Source organism: Eleginops maclovinus, chromosome 1 (genome assembly GCF_036324505.1).
Source record: "Eleginops maclovinus isolate JMC-PN-2008 ecotype Puerto Natales chromosome 1, JC_Emac_rtc_rv5, whole genome shotgun sequence".
Taxonomy (NCBI): Eukaryota; Metazoa; Chordata; class Actinopteri; order Perciformes; family Eleginopidae; genus Eleginops; species Eleginops maclovinus.
The window spans coordinates 16,453,227-16,468,287 of record NC_086349.1 but is presented as its reverse complement, the minus strand read 5'-3'; the positions used below and the strand labels follow the sequence as shown (position 1 = coordinate 16,468,287).

General features: G+C 39.9%; 1 protein-coding gene across 2 annotated transcripts; it reads right to left on the bottom strand.

Annotated features, from left to right (window-relative positions):
• Positions 1-450: 450 nt before the first annotated feature.
• On the bottom strand, positions 451-14,787 carry bgnb (biglycan b). Of its 2 annotated transcripts, none has more exons than XM_063890879.1 (8): positions 14,565-14,787; positions 7,356-7,620; positions 4,513-4,625; positions 3,718-3,931; positions 3,482-3,592; positions 2,679-2,772; positions 1,997-2,135; positions 451-1,902 (listed from the first exon to the last, which is right to left on the bottom strand). In XM_063890879.1, the coding sequence occupies exons 2-8, from the start codon at positions 7,603-7,605 to the stop codon at positions 1,705-1,707; spliced, it is 1,119 nt and encodes a 372-aa protein (XP_063746949.1). In that variant the 5' UTR covers positions 7,606-7,620; positions 14,565-14,787; the 3' UTR covers positions 451-1,704. The 2 variants fall into 2 exon arrangements, with proteins under 2 accessions (XP_063746949.1, XP_063746940.1); XM_063890870.1 differs by having other exon boundaries at positions 14,569-14,787.
• Between the last annotated feature and the right edge of the window lie 274 nt (positions 14,788-15,061).

Below are 15,061 nucleotides of genomic sequence, written 5' to 3'. Positions count from 1 at the left end.
CCACATTTGAAAATCCTATCACTGATGTTATTGCTCATATAAATGAATCATGATTATTACTCAGCGCAAGTTAGAATTGGTTCGCCCAACCACCATTAACTACACAGCAAATGTATTTTCGTTCAATAGAAAACGACATGGGCTACAGTAGGCCTAATATTTTCTAAATATCACCCAAGGTGTTTGAATATGAAGTTTGCAACATGCATTAGCTGGATAATAAATAAGCAGTTTTACTTATTGGACAACATGTCAATAAGTTTCTTCCTTCTTTTAATTCAGTCCACAACATTACAGATTCCTTGAACGCTCTTTTACTGTTTCGAAACAAGTCCTTTTAATGTCAAAGAACCAATTTTTTTCATATAATGCATGTAATGTGACCGTGTTGTATACATGTGTGGACTCAGTATTTACTCGACTGAGGCTTTTAAATCCATTCATCAAATGTTTTACACTTTTGATACTTATTCTTTATTTCTTAAACAGTATCCAACCCTGGGGCAACAGTTGTTTTCTTACTTTATGCAGCAGGTTAAAAATGTCTTTATTCACATGCAGCAGTAGCTTGTCAGATTACAGAACAGAGACAGGACAGAATACTAACGGATAGTTCCACATAGGTCTACCAAAGTAGAAAAGGTAACCCTTTAAATACCCTGAAGCAGATTTAAAGTATAATAGAAAAACTGTGCAAAACAATGCATCAACACTACTATTGTTATTGTTATTATGTGAACACACTGCCTTCATTGTCTCAAAGCAAAGCAGATGTGTGTTTTCTCTACTGGGGCAAAACCCACACTACCTCTAGTGTCCCCTTAAGGAATACAGTATTAAAGTAGGAAACAGCATAATATATAATAATAATAAATGGTGCAAAATAGACGCCTTAAAAGGCATGCTGGTGGTCCAGTTACATCAGTTAAAAAATAAAAGTGTTTAACACTGATAAGGGGAACCTCAAATTGTACTTTTTTATTTAGTCCATGATAACAGATTTTCTTTTTAAACATTTAACCTTGAATAATGTTTTTATACATGTTGTACCGTTTTTAACTGTCAGGAAATAGCCCTTAATCTGTGAAGTTTTTAGTTGATAGTTGTTTATTATAGCAGTTTAATTTAGGGTTAGGGGCCAAATGGCTTCAGACCTGTGAAAAAAGGACAATATGATATATCTCCAAAATTAGCACACACTTACAGTCATATAGAGAACCTTTTTATCTGTATATATAAAACATCTAAAATGCATTGCTTATCTATTTTTTAAAACTTTATAAAAAAGAATCTTCTATCACAATAAGGAATATTGTGTGAAAAAAAAGTAATGAAATGCTTCACAAGTTTTCACTATCATCGATTAAGGCAGGTGGGAAAACATTATTTTCAGACATTCTCCTGTTTCATCCATTTTTAATAATGGCAAAACATTCAAAACCTTAAATTAAAAAATGCAAAAACTCAGATGAAATAATGCAAGCGCTTCACTTTCCACTGCCTTCAAGTTATGTGATTGTTTTTGACACTTTCATCGGTTTGTTGCTCATCCTCTCACCCAAAAACAACCATAATAATAAAGATAATAATCTCGCATATGAACTCCCTTCCTCCATCTCTCAAGTTTTTTTCATTGTTTAAATTATCTACTCCTTCGCCATCACCTTGCCCTCACTCTCTACATCTCTCTGTATCCTCCTGCCGTTACTTTTTGTAGTTGCCAAACTGAACTGCCAGCCGGTTGCTGACACAGCGGAAGGTAGCAGGCTGCACCTCCCAGTAGTTGACAGGGTTATCAAACAAGCTGATGCCATTATAGAAAGTCCTCTTCATCCCAAATCCTCGAGGGCAGAAGTCATCCATGCCCACCTGGGCAATGTTGTTGGAATGGAGGTACACCACCTAAAATGTAAGAGTGGCAAAATGTAGGTTGAGTGGAGCTCCCAGTGAAATATTCAAAGTCAAATGGAAAACAAAATGTCCATGGTAGACTCACCTGTAGGTATTTCATATCTGGAAGGCCTTTGGGAACACGAGTGAGGCGGTTATTGTCCAGATGCAGCTCTCTCAGTCGGGGGAGGAAGGACAGACTGCCATTCTCTATGTTACGGATGTGGTTAAAACCAAGGCCCAACCTGGAAAAAGTGAGACAAGGGGAAAAACCTGAAATAGGCATAAAACGGGCCAATGCATGATACATTTAGCTGAACTGTTTTAGTAATGTTAGCTGGAGTAACTGCAGTTCCCTGATAAATATCATTGTAAGAGATGGATGTTGAGCCAGGTGAGAATTCATTCCACAGCCGCCTGGCTCCTGTGACCAAAATTTATCACAAAAGAGATCAGATGTGTACTTAAAGGAGGTTAAATAAAACTGGTGTGTGATAAAGCAACACTGTGAAGAGGAACAGCTGTGCTGTTTTTTCTTTTGCAACTTACAGCTGCAAAAAGGTTTATTAAGAGAATACTGCTATTGAGTGGGAAATTCCCCACAAGCATAAAGTTGCAGTTTTCCTGCTACTCTTAGTGGCTTCCCGGTGTAGTTCATACTGAGGGGCACTGCTGACTGGAATGTTCTTCTTTTTTTGAAACCGCAGGATAATTCTTCAAAGATATGCAAGTAAATACCTGAGGGTGCAATGGTTAGAAACATGGTGGTGATAAAGAGCAAAAGATACCTGAACAAGTGTTTGTAGCGGCTCAGGTCCTCCAGCTCCACAGCCTGGATCTGGTTGTGATCTAGATGAAGCTCATGGAGACTCTCTGGGAGATCTGAAAGAGAGACACTATACCTGTAAGACTTAAGGGTAATATTTCATATTTCCCATATCTATAAAGGTATTTTCTAACAGGAGCAATATTGATACTATTCTTATGAAACAAACATGAAGCCACAACTAGCCGTCGATAAGCCTATCTAAGGACTGAAGAACGGGAGAAATAGCTAGCCTGGCTCTGTAAATTAAAAACATCTGTATGTATGTTTTTTGTTGATAATTATTACAATATTCATAATTCAACAATGTTAATATTAACCCTATGCTAACTTGAATGGGGATGAAATAAAATCAGGGTGCTCTTTGAGACTTTTCATATTATCAATCAAAATACGACAAATTCTGTAAACATTTTACAGCGGTTGTTATCCTCACAACAATTCAAAAAAGTGTACAGTAGTGACACCGGAGTAGTTTGAGGCAGAGTACCACAAAGTGGCACATGGCAGTAAGTCTAATGTTTCTGCTTATGGATTATGATGTATTCAAATAACTTAATCAGAAATGATCAAGATAGATCTATATCATGACTGTAAAAGATTCTATCTTGAGAATTATTGAGATTGATTCATCAGATAGCTCTGAATAATATATTGATATTTAGCGTACAGGAATGAGAGTGCTACCAATAAGCATATCTCCCAAATTGGGGAACTATTCATTTTACATATGTAAGCATTTTAGCCATACAGATAAGTTGTTACCTTTTGGTACTCCAGTCAGTTTAGACTCTGATATGCGCAGATAATTCAGTTTCAGTCCCTTGAAGGCTCCTGGCTCAAAACCGCTGTTGTGGATGGGGTTTGCTCCCATTTCTGAAAGATGAAAGGAATATTTGAGGCATGAAATAAAATACAGACTCTTTAATCTTCTATAGAGTAGCAAAGGCTGTGGTGAGCAGCCCGGGGTATTGCCTAGATTTGTTGAAATAATTTCTGACCTATGCAGTTCATGTTGCTCAGTCCTGCGAAGGCTCCAGCTGCCACCTTCTTGATGCGGTTTTCGTGGATCCTCATCTCAACCAGAGAGGCAGGCAAGTTCTTTGGGACAGTGGTCAGCAGATTCTTGGAGAAGTACAGCTTCTGCATGTGCTTCAAAGGCACAAATGTTCTGGGGTGGACTTTGGAAATAAGATTATTCCTCAAAGATAGGCCCTAGAAAAATAGCAACCATGGAGAAACAAAATTAAACAGCCACTTTAGCACCCAGACAGTCAGAAAGTTTGAACAAAATATGAAATAATAAACAGATTGCACAAGGGCTTGTTTTTTCATTTTCTGTCTCTACTGAATGTTTTTGAGTGAATTAATAAAGATCCAGCGACAGTCCATCACCCAGCAGACTGTCTCCCCACCTGCACTGGCTGCAAAATGGAGACAGATGAGGTTAAGGTAAACAGACCTTAATAAAGATGTTTGATTGTATAATGTCATGATGCGAGTTTCCTGCTCACTGCCAGACTTAATATTGCTCTTGGTCAGTGCTCTTGAATTTGGGTCAGGAGTGAGAAAAAGCCTCTCTGCTAAGAGAGGCAACGATGTGAGCTTGAATACTCCCATTTGGCTCCAGGCTCAAACTTCATACAATTAAAGCTCTCAGAGCGAAGGGTGGTGGAGTGCAAAAAAGAAAAGAAACAAACCATTTAAATCCTCAAGGAAATTAAGGGTTATAATGCTATTTCACACTACTGAAGCCAATAGAAGCTGAGTTGTTTACACATCTTTGTGTTTCTTACATATAAGTTTGAGAGGCCTTTGAAGTCATTCTCTTTCAACTCGCTGATATGGTTGTTCTGCAGGTCCAGGAACTTGGTGTCCTGGGGAATATTCTTTGGCACCTCAGTCAGACCTGAAACGCGGAAAGGAAACATACTCTATTAAACGCTTTCATGGGAGAACCAACACCCTAAAACCAAAGTGGTTTGAATAGGCAAGCTCTTAGGATAACTTAGTCAGACACAGACTTTGAAAAAATAAATACGCTCTGTGTGTTTTAAACCTTCATCAGGCATAAACATGAATCCAAACACAGCCCAACACAATCTCAAATAAGCACTTTGGACCTCCCCATCTATTATTTTAATGAGAGGTGGACATAGACAAAACCATGGAGGTCACACAGCGACGTCAAAGCGGCACATATCTAACAATACTGGTTTCTCACTTATAAAGATATAGCAGATGGGGACACCAGATGTTTTGCATCTGGTTACTACATGGCAGACGTTCTCACAGAGGATGTGACTTAAATACCATCAGCAAAGTAACACATCAAATAAATGGGAGACATACAGCCCTGACACATTAAAACAGAGAAACACAAGCTGTGTGTTAGTGTGTGAGTGGTGAAGCCTCTGTGTAGAGTTTCTTAATTTTGGTTTCTTTGTGACAGAAACACCTGCTAAGAAGCAATGATGAAGTTTTCAGTTTAACAACATCAGTGACAAACATAAAAACCCAGAGCTGTTAGGGTTAGGGTTGCTTGTGAATAGTGTTACCAAGCAATAAACTCATAAAGGCTAAGAAAGAGCTAAGAAAAGCGGACAGCGTTAAGAAATACACCTGCGTTCACTCCGGGATCTCTCTGGAAAAATGACTCAGCACACGTACAAACACAGCAACCAGTGATCATTAACAACACCACATCACAGGGACACGTGGATGGGTGTATCAGATATGGTCAGTGGCGCAGACAGGCAACTGTAAAGCGGATCCCGAACAGGGCCAACCTCATCTGGACGGCGACCATGATGCAACCAGACTTGCTGGTAAGAAAGGACGCCAGCTGTCCCACTGGGATCCAGTTTGCCACCAACCACATGGGTCCCACAGGACTCTGCCCAGAGCTGTCCATCTAGAGTTAAGTTTAGATATATGGCTTTGGCTTTACTGTACCACACCCTCTATGATCAAACCCTCAACAGTCCCCTCTGAAAATCTGTACAAACCACGTCAACGCAGTGCTGGGAGATCTGCTGTAGTCTGAAAACTTTATAGTTTCCAGGAAATAAAGAAAGAATTTGCCTTCAAGTTGTAGAAGAAAAATCAAGTTCAATACTGGGTATTCGGTTTAAATTATTAACCAGACTGTGAGTTTCTTAAGTGTAATAAAGTTATTTCAGCAGCTGTGAGAGCAACAGGACTCTAAATGTGCCATGGCTACTTTGGATTCATGTGGTAGGAAATATTTACCTTCCACCCAACACCTGCAGGTGTGGAAATGCATCCTGCCAGCTGGAAACCTTCACATTTGAATGCCCGCACAACAGACATGATAAACAAACCTGAAAAACCTTTACACACACCCTCATTAACCAAATCCCTTTATCCCACAAAACCAAACCACAGCGCGTAACCCGTATCTACCACAATCTCAAAGCCTTTACCACAAACTGACAAAACTAGCACCTTCCTAAACCCCGGTGTCCCCCAACACAAATACCCGACATCATCCTGCGATGCACGCTGAGAGGAGACAGACGCCACTGCTAAAATACATCTGTTCTAAATAAGCACTTCACATCGGAAATTATACGCTTCCACATTTACCCGCAGCACAGAGACCAGGGACAGTAAATATATAGAGCTTGTTAAATGATGATTCGACAAAACCATTATGTCCAATCACAGACAGCCTATTAGAGTTATGTAGCCAGTATAATGTGAGGAATCTTTATATCCCTAAATAAGACTGGACGTAGTTTATTTGGTCCTGTAGGAATAGACAGAGTAGGAATAGCATGCACTTATAATATCCAGAGCAGGAAATCGTTGGATTTACTTATATGGGAACATGACTAAAACTGAGTCACAGACGTACTCCAAAAGAATTATGAAAATGTAAGTTTGAGCTATATTTGACAGAAATTCATTTTCTTAGTATTAGTTTCAACAACAAATTTGTTTCATGTTTTCCCATGGAACTCCTTTATTTAAATATTCATAACCCTCTTTCTTATCCTGACACATTCAAACAACTTTTATCTTTATCATTTTTCCATTGTTAAACCTTATCCTTCATCTCTTCCTGTTTTGGGCTTTCCACTAAACATCCTGTCCTGCGACCCTAAAAGAAAAAATCTAAAAACTCCTTAAAGACAGTGAAAGGATTATAAACTCTCCTCTCATCTGATCAAAGGGTCCTTTTTCAGTTTGTCTCTTTACCTTCCTTTCTTTATCCCTTTCCAACTCTCTTAAATTCCACCTTCCTTCTCTTGCCTCAGTCTTTTCCCCTTTCCTGCTCAAACCATTTCTCAACTCCTCTCTCACTCAGTAGCCTATCTACACACACAGTCTGGAACATAAAATCCCTCAAAGACATGCCTTTCCTTGTCAAAATAAACCAGCATTATCCCGAGGGAAAAATTCCTCTCTGAGATAATACACCAAAGGAGGACTTTACTCTCTGGAGCTATGAAAGTCCTGCAAGGCTCTGGTCATGCTCACTCACTCTGTCTTTCAACTCATTGCTTCTCTGTCTGAACTGTGTTGACACAAACACACTTAGAAATGATGACAAAGCATCACAGACTTGATCTCTCTCGTTCGCTCTCTCTCTCTCACACACACTCTCACTGACCGAGGTCAGAGCACTGGACGACTCTGAGACGACAGTGGCAGCCGAAGGGGCACATGGATATGTCGGGGGGGAGGATCTCCTCTACGGCTGAACCTTCTTCCTCATCCCTCATCATCGTCATCAGCCCGTCGCTGTCCATGCTGTCCATTGCAAAATCCCAGAAGCCTTTCTGCTCAAAGGGCAGGGCCGAGGTGGTGGAGAGCAGCCGAGCCACGCATAGCAACAGCAGGAGGGAGCAATGTGGCAACATCTTCTACTTATACACCTGAGGAAACACAACGAGAAAGAATAATAACATCAGTCTAACTTTACTTTGTTGTATACGCCTATACTGTAGTCGGCAGTTTATTAAGTACAGAAAGCTAATGCAGTAGAATACCATAAATCTTGCATTAATTACGTTTCTTTATTTTTTCATTTGTTGAAACTTCTTTAAAGAGGTTTCTGTTCAGCTCCACTTTCATTGGAGGCTTCAACTGTATTGCATTCCTTTTTATTATTTTTATATTGTTTAATTCATCCCATTTATATCCTTAATAGTACACAGAGATATGCATATTCCATTGAAAGGTCTTGGATGTGATAATGTAATGAAAAAATCATAGAAAAGTTCATGAGCAAGGCAGGATATCAGATAGACAAAACATGGGACTGGCCTAGGGCTCCAGACCCCAAGGCGCCTTAAAGTTTGGGCATTGTTTAATCCAGTAATCTAAATACTAGCAGATACACAGAAGACCTGGGACAAAATAGGTTTATTTCATAATGGAAATCCTGATTGGTTTCAGGGTTTCCAGTTAGTATTGTACTCAATGGTAAGATGAATGTGACAGAGTTCATATGCATTGCGAAAAGAGTAGCAAGTGGTGTCAATCCAGCTACTGTATGTGGATGAGGTCTTCAAATTCAAAGCTAAGGAGAGTGGCCAGTAATAAATGGACATTGAAATATTATGAAATGGTCTGCTTATCCTTAATTATAAAGCCCTACTGTTTATACCACACCTTACAGGCAGACCATGAGCTCGAGGGTGGTGAGGAGAAATGGACTCATTCCCCCAAGGAATCTCTCCAAGAATTGACTCTGGGAATAAAAGTCTCTTAAACCACTCTGACAAAATGTCACTGTCTGCTTCCTGCACACCGAGACCATTCCCAAGAGAGCAAGTCATTTCCCACTGACCAATCGGCTGGTGTGGAGGACATCACCTCAGCTGTGGAAAACTTGATTCCTGCAACCAAGCAGTTAAACAAAGCCACCATTCACTAAAAGGAAAGCTGGGTTTGCAAGTGCGAGAGTGTGCATGCACATGTGTTTGGATGTCATGACACACACACTCCATGATGTCATAGCTGTGCGTACACTCGCACTGCTGATTTAGGTCACCAGACATCCGACCATGTGTGTGTAAGTGCATGTGTGTGTGTCCATTTGTTCGCACACACTGGCCTAATTCACAACTGGGAAAAGCCACCTCCTCACACTCAACCTACAGTCTAAATCTTAGGAAAACTAATTATTAAAAAGGCCAATTGATCTATTCAGCGGGAAGTTCTGACTCCTCACATCAGGCTAATCCAATATGATGCAGTCTAGCACTGGACCCTTGGGTGACCTAAAATCAAATAATCTCGGAACTTGTGGTGTTAAACCCCTTCGCTGATCCCCAGCTGCGTCATCCTACAGCTGACGAGTGTTGATGCAAATGGTTAGCATGCAATTGGACCTTCCAGGGAAGTTTAAAGATCCCTTCGCAACATGATCGCGTTTTTCTTTTGAAGCAGGATCAGGATTTCAGAATTTTCTGGAACAAGAGTTACAGGATAAGAAGTAGCAGGGGAAAGAGGAACCAGGGAGGAATGACATAACATTAAAAGAAGATTCACACCATTTATTTCCACCTGACGTCTAAAGGTCACCTCTTGGATAGTGTGCTCGTGAGTTTGTAATCCACTTCAATTGCATCAGAACAAGATGACACTCATTGCATCTTTTCTCAGGTTGTGTTACTTACTTTTCCAAAAGCCTTTTGTCTACTAAATGCTACACACACTTGGTTGATTTTTGCCCTAACTATTTCACCCGATGTCGTGGGGTATTTCTGGCAGCACTGACTGTTTACAAGACTTTGAATGGCCAAAAAGGGAGGGACTGCAATAACTATTTACTTCCTCACTATTCCCAAACCTTTGAATCCTGAAACACATAGGATTTAATTTTATGTTGCTTATGCAATCCACTGCACCTTTAAAAGTGTTTTGCTCCATTCAAAGTAATAAAAGCATTACTGAGACATTCAGTAAAACAAAGAGCCTGTGCATGAAGTGGTCCTGGTCTGGAAGTATGAATAACTGGCCCCTGCAGTCTGCTCCCTGCAATAAAAATAGCAGCAAAATTATACCATTATGCAGAAAAGAAAAAACACCACTGGCCTTGACTTGGCCAGAAGAATGCAGCAAAAAGGACACAGCGAAGACATATATAGTCACCGCACAAAGACACAAAACAGAGCTGGAATATACAAAAGGCACCACTAGATGTATTTATACTCCTACAGGTTCTGTAACTTGTGCTTTGCTAAGATTTGCTAAGATCATTGTCCAGCTAAAAGCGTAGCACCCTGGCTCTAATATGTGGAGCATGCAATGATTGAGCAGCCATTTGAAGAGATATGGAAGTAGATGGAGATTTGCAGACAGAGGTGTTAGGGATGATGGATGAGAGAAAAAAGGAGACAGGAACAAGAATAGACTATCATCATACAGGAATTATGTCTAAGGATACTATAAACAAAACATGACAACAAGACTAAACTACATCCCATAATTTTGAGCCTCGCTGGCTGTAATAACCATTTTTATCTGGCCCTGGTGTGTGTACATATAAATTCCTCTCATCTGCCTCCAGTTAAGCAAACATCCGGTCTGAGACGAAAACAAACCAAAGGCTTCATCTTAATTGTTACTGGCCTGGCTCTTATCCCATCCAGAGGCCAAGAGTGGTTTAATGGATGGACGGATGTACTGCTATTGTTGTCTCTCTTGGTTTGTCTTCGAGGTGCTGCAAGTGAGTCTGGGACAGCAGGCAAGTGAATCGAGAATAAAAAACTATGACGCAGACAGAAATAAAGAAAATCGAGAAAAAAAAAACATGAAGCAGACAGAAATAAAGAAAATCGAGAAAAAAAAAACATGAAGCTGACAGAAATAAAGAAAATCGAGAATAAAAAACTATGAAGCTGACAGAAATAAAGAAAATCGAGAATAAAAAACTATGAAGCTGACAGAAATAAAGAAAATCGAGAAAAAAAAACTATGAAGCTGACAGAAATAAAGAAAATCGAGAAAAAAAAAACATGAAGCAGACAGAAATAAAGAAAATCGAGAAAAAAAAAACATGAAGCAGACAGAAATAAAGAAAATCGAGAGAAAAAAACTATGAAGCTGACAGAAATAAAGAAACTTGAGAGAAAAAAAACTATGAAGCAGACAGAAATAAAGAAAATCGAGAATAAAAAATATGAGGCAGACAGAAATAAAGAAAATCGAGAATAAAAACTATGAAGCCGACAGAAATTTTAAAAACTCGAGAGAAAAAAAACTATGAGGCAGACAGAAATAAAGAAAGACTGACATTTACTTTAGCTGGTTGTGAGATGTAGGAGATGAAGCTGGAAGGAAGTACTTAAACTTAAACTTGAGATATCTTTATCTAAACTATATGGCCAAAGGTAAGTGGATAAACTAGTGCCAATGAATACATTTTTTGGGGCCTGGTTTTTCTGAATCTAGGCCTTTCGACTGCTAGACTGCTGTTGAATGAGAGCAAATCCCTGCAGCCAAGTTCAAATATCTTTTTAACGCTCCCCAGACAAGTAAAGACTGTTATTGCAGCCATTAAATGCCCTCACGTTTTGTTCCACAATCACATGTCGTGGTAATGCTTCGATGTCCAAATTCTATTGGCCTTACAGTCTAGTTTGTCCTATTTCTGTTAACATTTAACAAGGTGGCTGCTTCTCGCTACTGTGCAGCAATGATTTTTATTTTTCAATAAAGCAAAGAAAAGGAGGAAGTTCCCCATCTGTGCAAAAGGTGTCTAAGCCCTCTCTCTCTCTCTCTCTTTCTCACTCTCTCTCTCGCTCTCTCTCTCTCTCTCTCTCTCACACTCTCACACACACACACACACACACACACACACACACACACACACACACACACACACACACAAACACGCACACACACAAACACGCACACGCACTGTCTGACTGACTAACTAATCCTCTAAAGGTGGTTAAAGCTGTTATAACAGGCAACAGAAGGCAGACACGTTTATGAAGATATGAATTCCAGTGGTTTACTCTTGGATTCAACAAGTTAAATGTAGGATTTATGGGAGGGAAATAGAAACAGGCAAGGTATGTGACAGGATTCAGGGATGGATGCATGGGGGGAACATTCCCCTTTACAATTAAACGAAGCGGTGTCAGTGATAGCACCGCCCCAAACAAATGTATCTCTTGTTTGAGTTTCCCACAACCCGCGTCTGAGATTAGCTTTACATTTCCTATATGCCCTATCCATCAAGTGCTGGGTACTTGTCAACTCTCACATTGAACACAATTACTTTGATGACACTAGAGTTCCCACAAGGCAGCCTTTGCCCATGTCAAGCTAAACAAGCATATATTTAAGCTACGCTCTTTGTGTTGCCATGAACAATCATCTAAAGATACAACACACAGTGTTTGGTCTCCCATGAACTCCTATCACTGTTACTTCCCACACAGTCATACACACAATCCCACTTTCTTTTGTTTCACATGAAGTGCTGCCACCTTTTTTCTCATCAGAGAAAGTTTTGTTACTGTAAAATCATTACAAGCCTTTTTATCACGTTACTTTTATTCACAGCTGCTGTCTGAAGCAAATGTCAAACCATTTGGCAGCTCCATGAGCCACAGAGGCCAAAATCCATTAAGCCTTACAATATTGATCAAGACATAAAATGCTTGCTCATTTTATCCATGTATTCATACTCAGGAACACATTAGCTCTGCTCCTTCGACTGCATTGGCAGAGTAGAGTTAAGGTGGGGCAGAGAGCTCAACAAAAGTGCCAGCTGGCACAACAACAGTGGTGTACTGGCAGCAGCCACGTCAACACTCTGTGCAGTTTAACATCACAGGGTGAACAATGTGATCAGTGCTGACTGAGCACAACTAAATTTGACACATCTTAATATTGTGTTGCATAAAATACAATCTGATATTGGTGGTGATGGGGTCACTCCATGGGATATTTATGTGTTTTCAGTAAAAGTTTAGTATTTTTGTTCTAACCCATCATGTTCTTCTGAACTTGATGCAAGCTGAAATATATTGTGTTTGCTTATGGAAATTGCAAGCTTGTCCCTAGACACACATGCACACACATACACACCCAGACATACCCATACATGAAAACTATTTTTGTATTTTAGTCTCAGAATTTGAGTCCATCTCGAAAGTGATTTGGTCATTTGGATGAACTCCCTCACTTGTTCATGAGACAAACACAAACAACCACACACATATACACATACACACACACACACATACACACACACACACACACACACACACACACACACACACACACACACACACACACACACAGGCTGTTGGTACTAGGCGGGTCCAGTAGGAGCGTTCGGGTGGAGTTAACTGCCCCAGTGGCTGTAATTTGGTGACTGCTTCCCTAAAAAAGGAACTGTTTGGCAGCTTCTCTGCTGTCGCCATGCTTGGATGTGGTGGCTAGCTGCTCAACGCCGCAGAGACAAGCCCTAACCAGAGCAGAACAGAGACGCAAGCAAAAAAAAAGCAAATAAAACAATTGACCTGAGGATCCATGCCATGTAAGGAGATGAGTTCAATTCAAAGAATGTGCAGAATTTGAAAGTGTGTGCAAGTTATAAACGGCTTTGAATAGACAAAGTAAACATGTTTTTTTTAACAAAACAAGCACCACATTTTATTGTCAAAACAGAGACAGAACACAAATACAAACTTGGACTCAAATGTAATATTATAAAAGTAAAGGAAAACTGATCACTGAAGATATAATAAAATAATTCAGTTTTAACTTAGACCAAACTGTGATGAGACACACAGGTGGACAGACAGACAGGCAGATGTAGGTGGTCAAACCCACAGCCTGGCTAATAGGCAGGCAGGATGGAAAGTCAGGAAACAGACAGATGTACACCATCATTTTCACTCCACAGTCAGACACTGTTTGCTATGTCTTTTTACAGTAAGGTGACTCAGTTATATACACTCTAACGCGGTACTTAACAAATACTGCACATGAAGTCATCAGCACAGCAGAGCATGGGAAAAGAGGGAGTCTATAAAATACTTGTCGTTTGTTTACCTTATATAAGTGAATAAAAAACACAGCAATCTGTAATTATCTCTCTGGCCTATAAAGTATCTCAAATTCTCAAACATAATTGAATTCGAACGCTGTGTATAAAGAGCCTAAATATTAGGGTAGCGCAGATGAGAACCAGAAGGAGCTATTTACTTGATTGGCACGTTGCACCATAATTATTCTCCCTGAATGATTATGCAGCGATGGACTTTAAAGACCCCATAAATTTACAGTTCGATGAGAGAGAAAAGGTTGCGTTGATTAGAGGATAAAGTGTGTGGAAAGAAAAGTGTTGCTTAATTATCATGCCTGCCACTAATGATCGCTCACCGTGAGCGGTCTGTGGAGACTGGTTGCGCCATCTGCTGTAACTCAGGAGTAAAAGCTGACCGGAAAACTACAGCATCAAAAGCGCTATGCAACAGGTTGTATTATATGCTACGGATAACTATTTGAAATCTAATAATCGTGAGGAGGAACATTTATAAAATAGCCTACCCATGTAATAACAAGACCACACAATAATGTGTGATAACTTTAACTGAAAGTATAAAAGTTGGCAACATAAATCATGGCAAAGTGCAACAATGGGAACACATATAACGACATGCAGAAGTTGAGTTCAAAGCTAATACTTCAAAGTGTCTGTGTATTACAGAAGGCACAGTAGGCATACTTGTCTTATTAGTATTATGTTGTCAATTGAAAGTTAGTCAATGGAGAAAAAAATTGCCACTGGCTTACTAAAAGACTGAAAGCACATATATTACATAATAAAATATTTTAGAAAACCTACCTACCTTGTGGGGAAAAAAACGATATCAATTCCCCCCCCCCAAAAAATCAAGGTGTCTCCTTCTGTGGGTCAGATTATCCTAGTGATTTAAAAGTGTTATATTCTCATCACATTTAGGGATATTTGCAGTGTCTCCCTGTGGTCCTTGGGCATCTAGCCGCAGCTCCTCCGTCACTCAGGACCGTGTCACTGTGTGTGCTCGCTCCAGTCCCAACCGAGGAAATGACTGCGAGCTGGGGGGGTCAAGCCCATAAAGTTAGGGAGCCAGCCTCCTTTCTCCCGTTTTTTGGGATGGAGGAAAGAGAAGGGGGAGGAAGAGGAGGAGGGAGGGGTGTGTGTCAGGGGAAAGAGGCCTGAGTGCAGCACTTCTATTATACACTGGTACAGGACTAATTGTATTGTTAAATATTACCCCTATACATATTAATGTAATTATAATTGTATTATTTCAGTAAAATAATATGATGTGATGGATTTTAGTTATGACAAGTGAATAC

Coding starts and splice junctions, on each gene's coding strand:
- bgnb (XM_063890879.1), bottom strand. CDS start 7,605: ATGTTGCCACATTGCTCCCTCCTGCTGTTGCTATGCGTGGCTCGGCTG. Junction 4,626..7,355: donor CGTCCAGTGCTCTGACCTCG/GTCAGTGAGAGT, acceptor TCCGCGTTTCAG/GTCTGACTGAGGTGCCAAAG. Junction 2,136..2,678: donor CGCTACAAACACTTGTTCAG/GTATCTTTTGCT, acceptor CACTTTTTCCAG/GTTGGGCCTTGGTTTTAACC.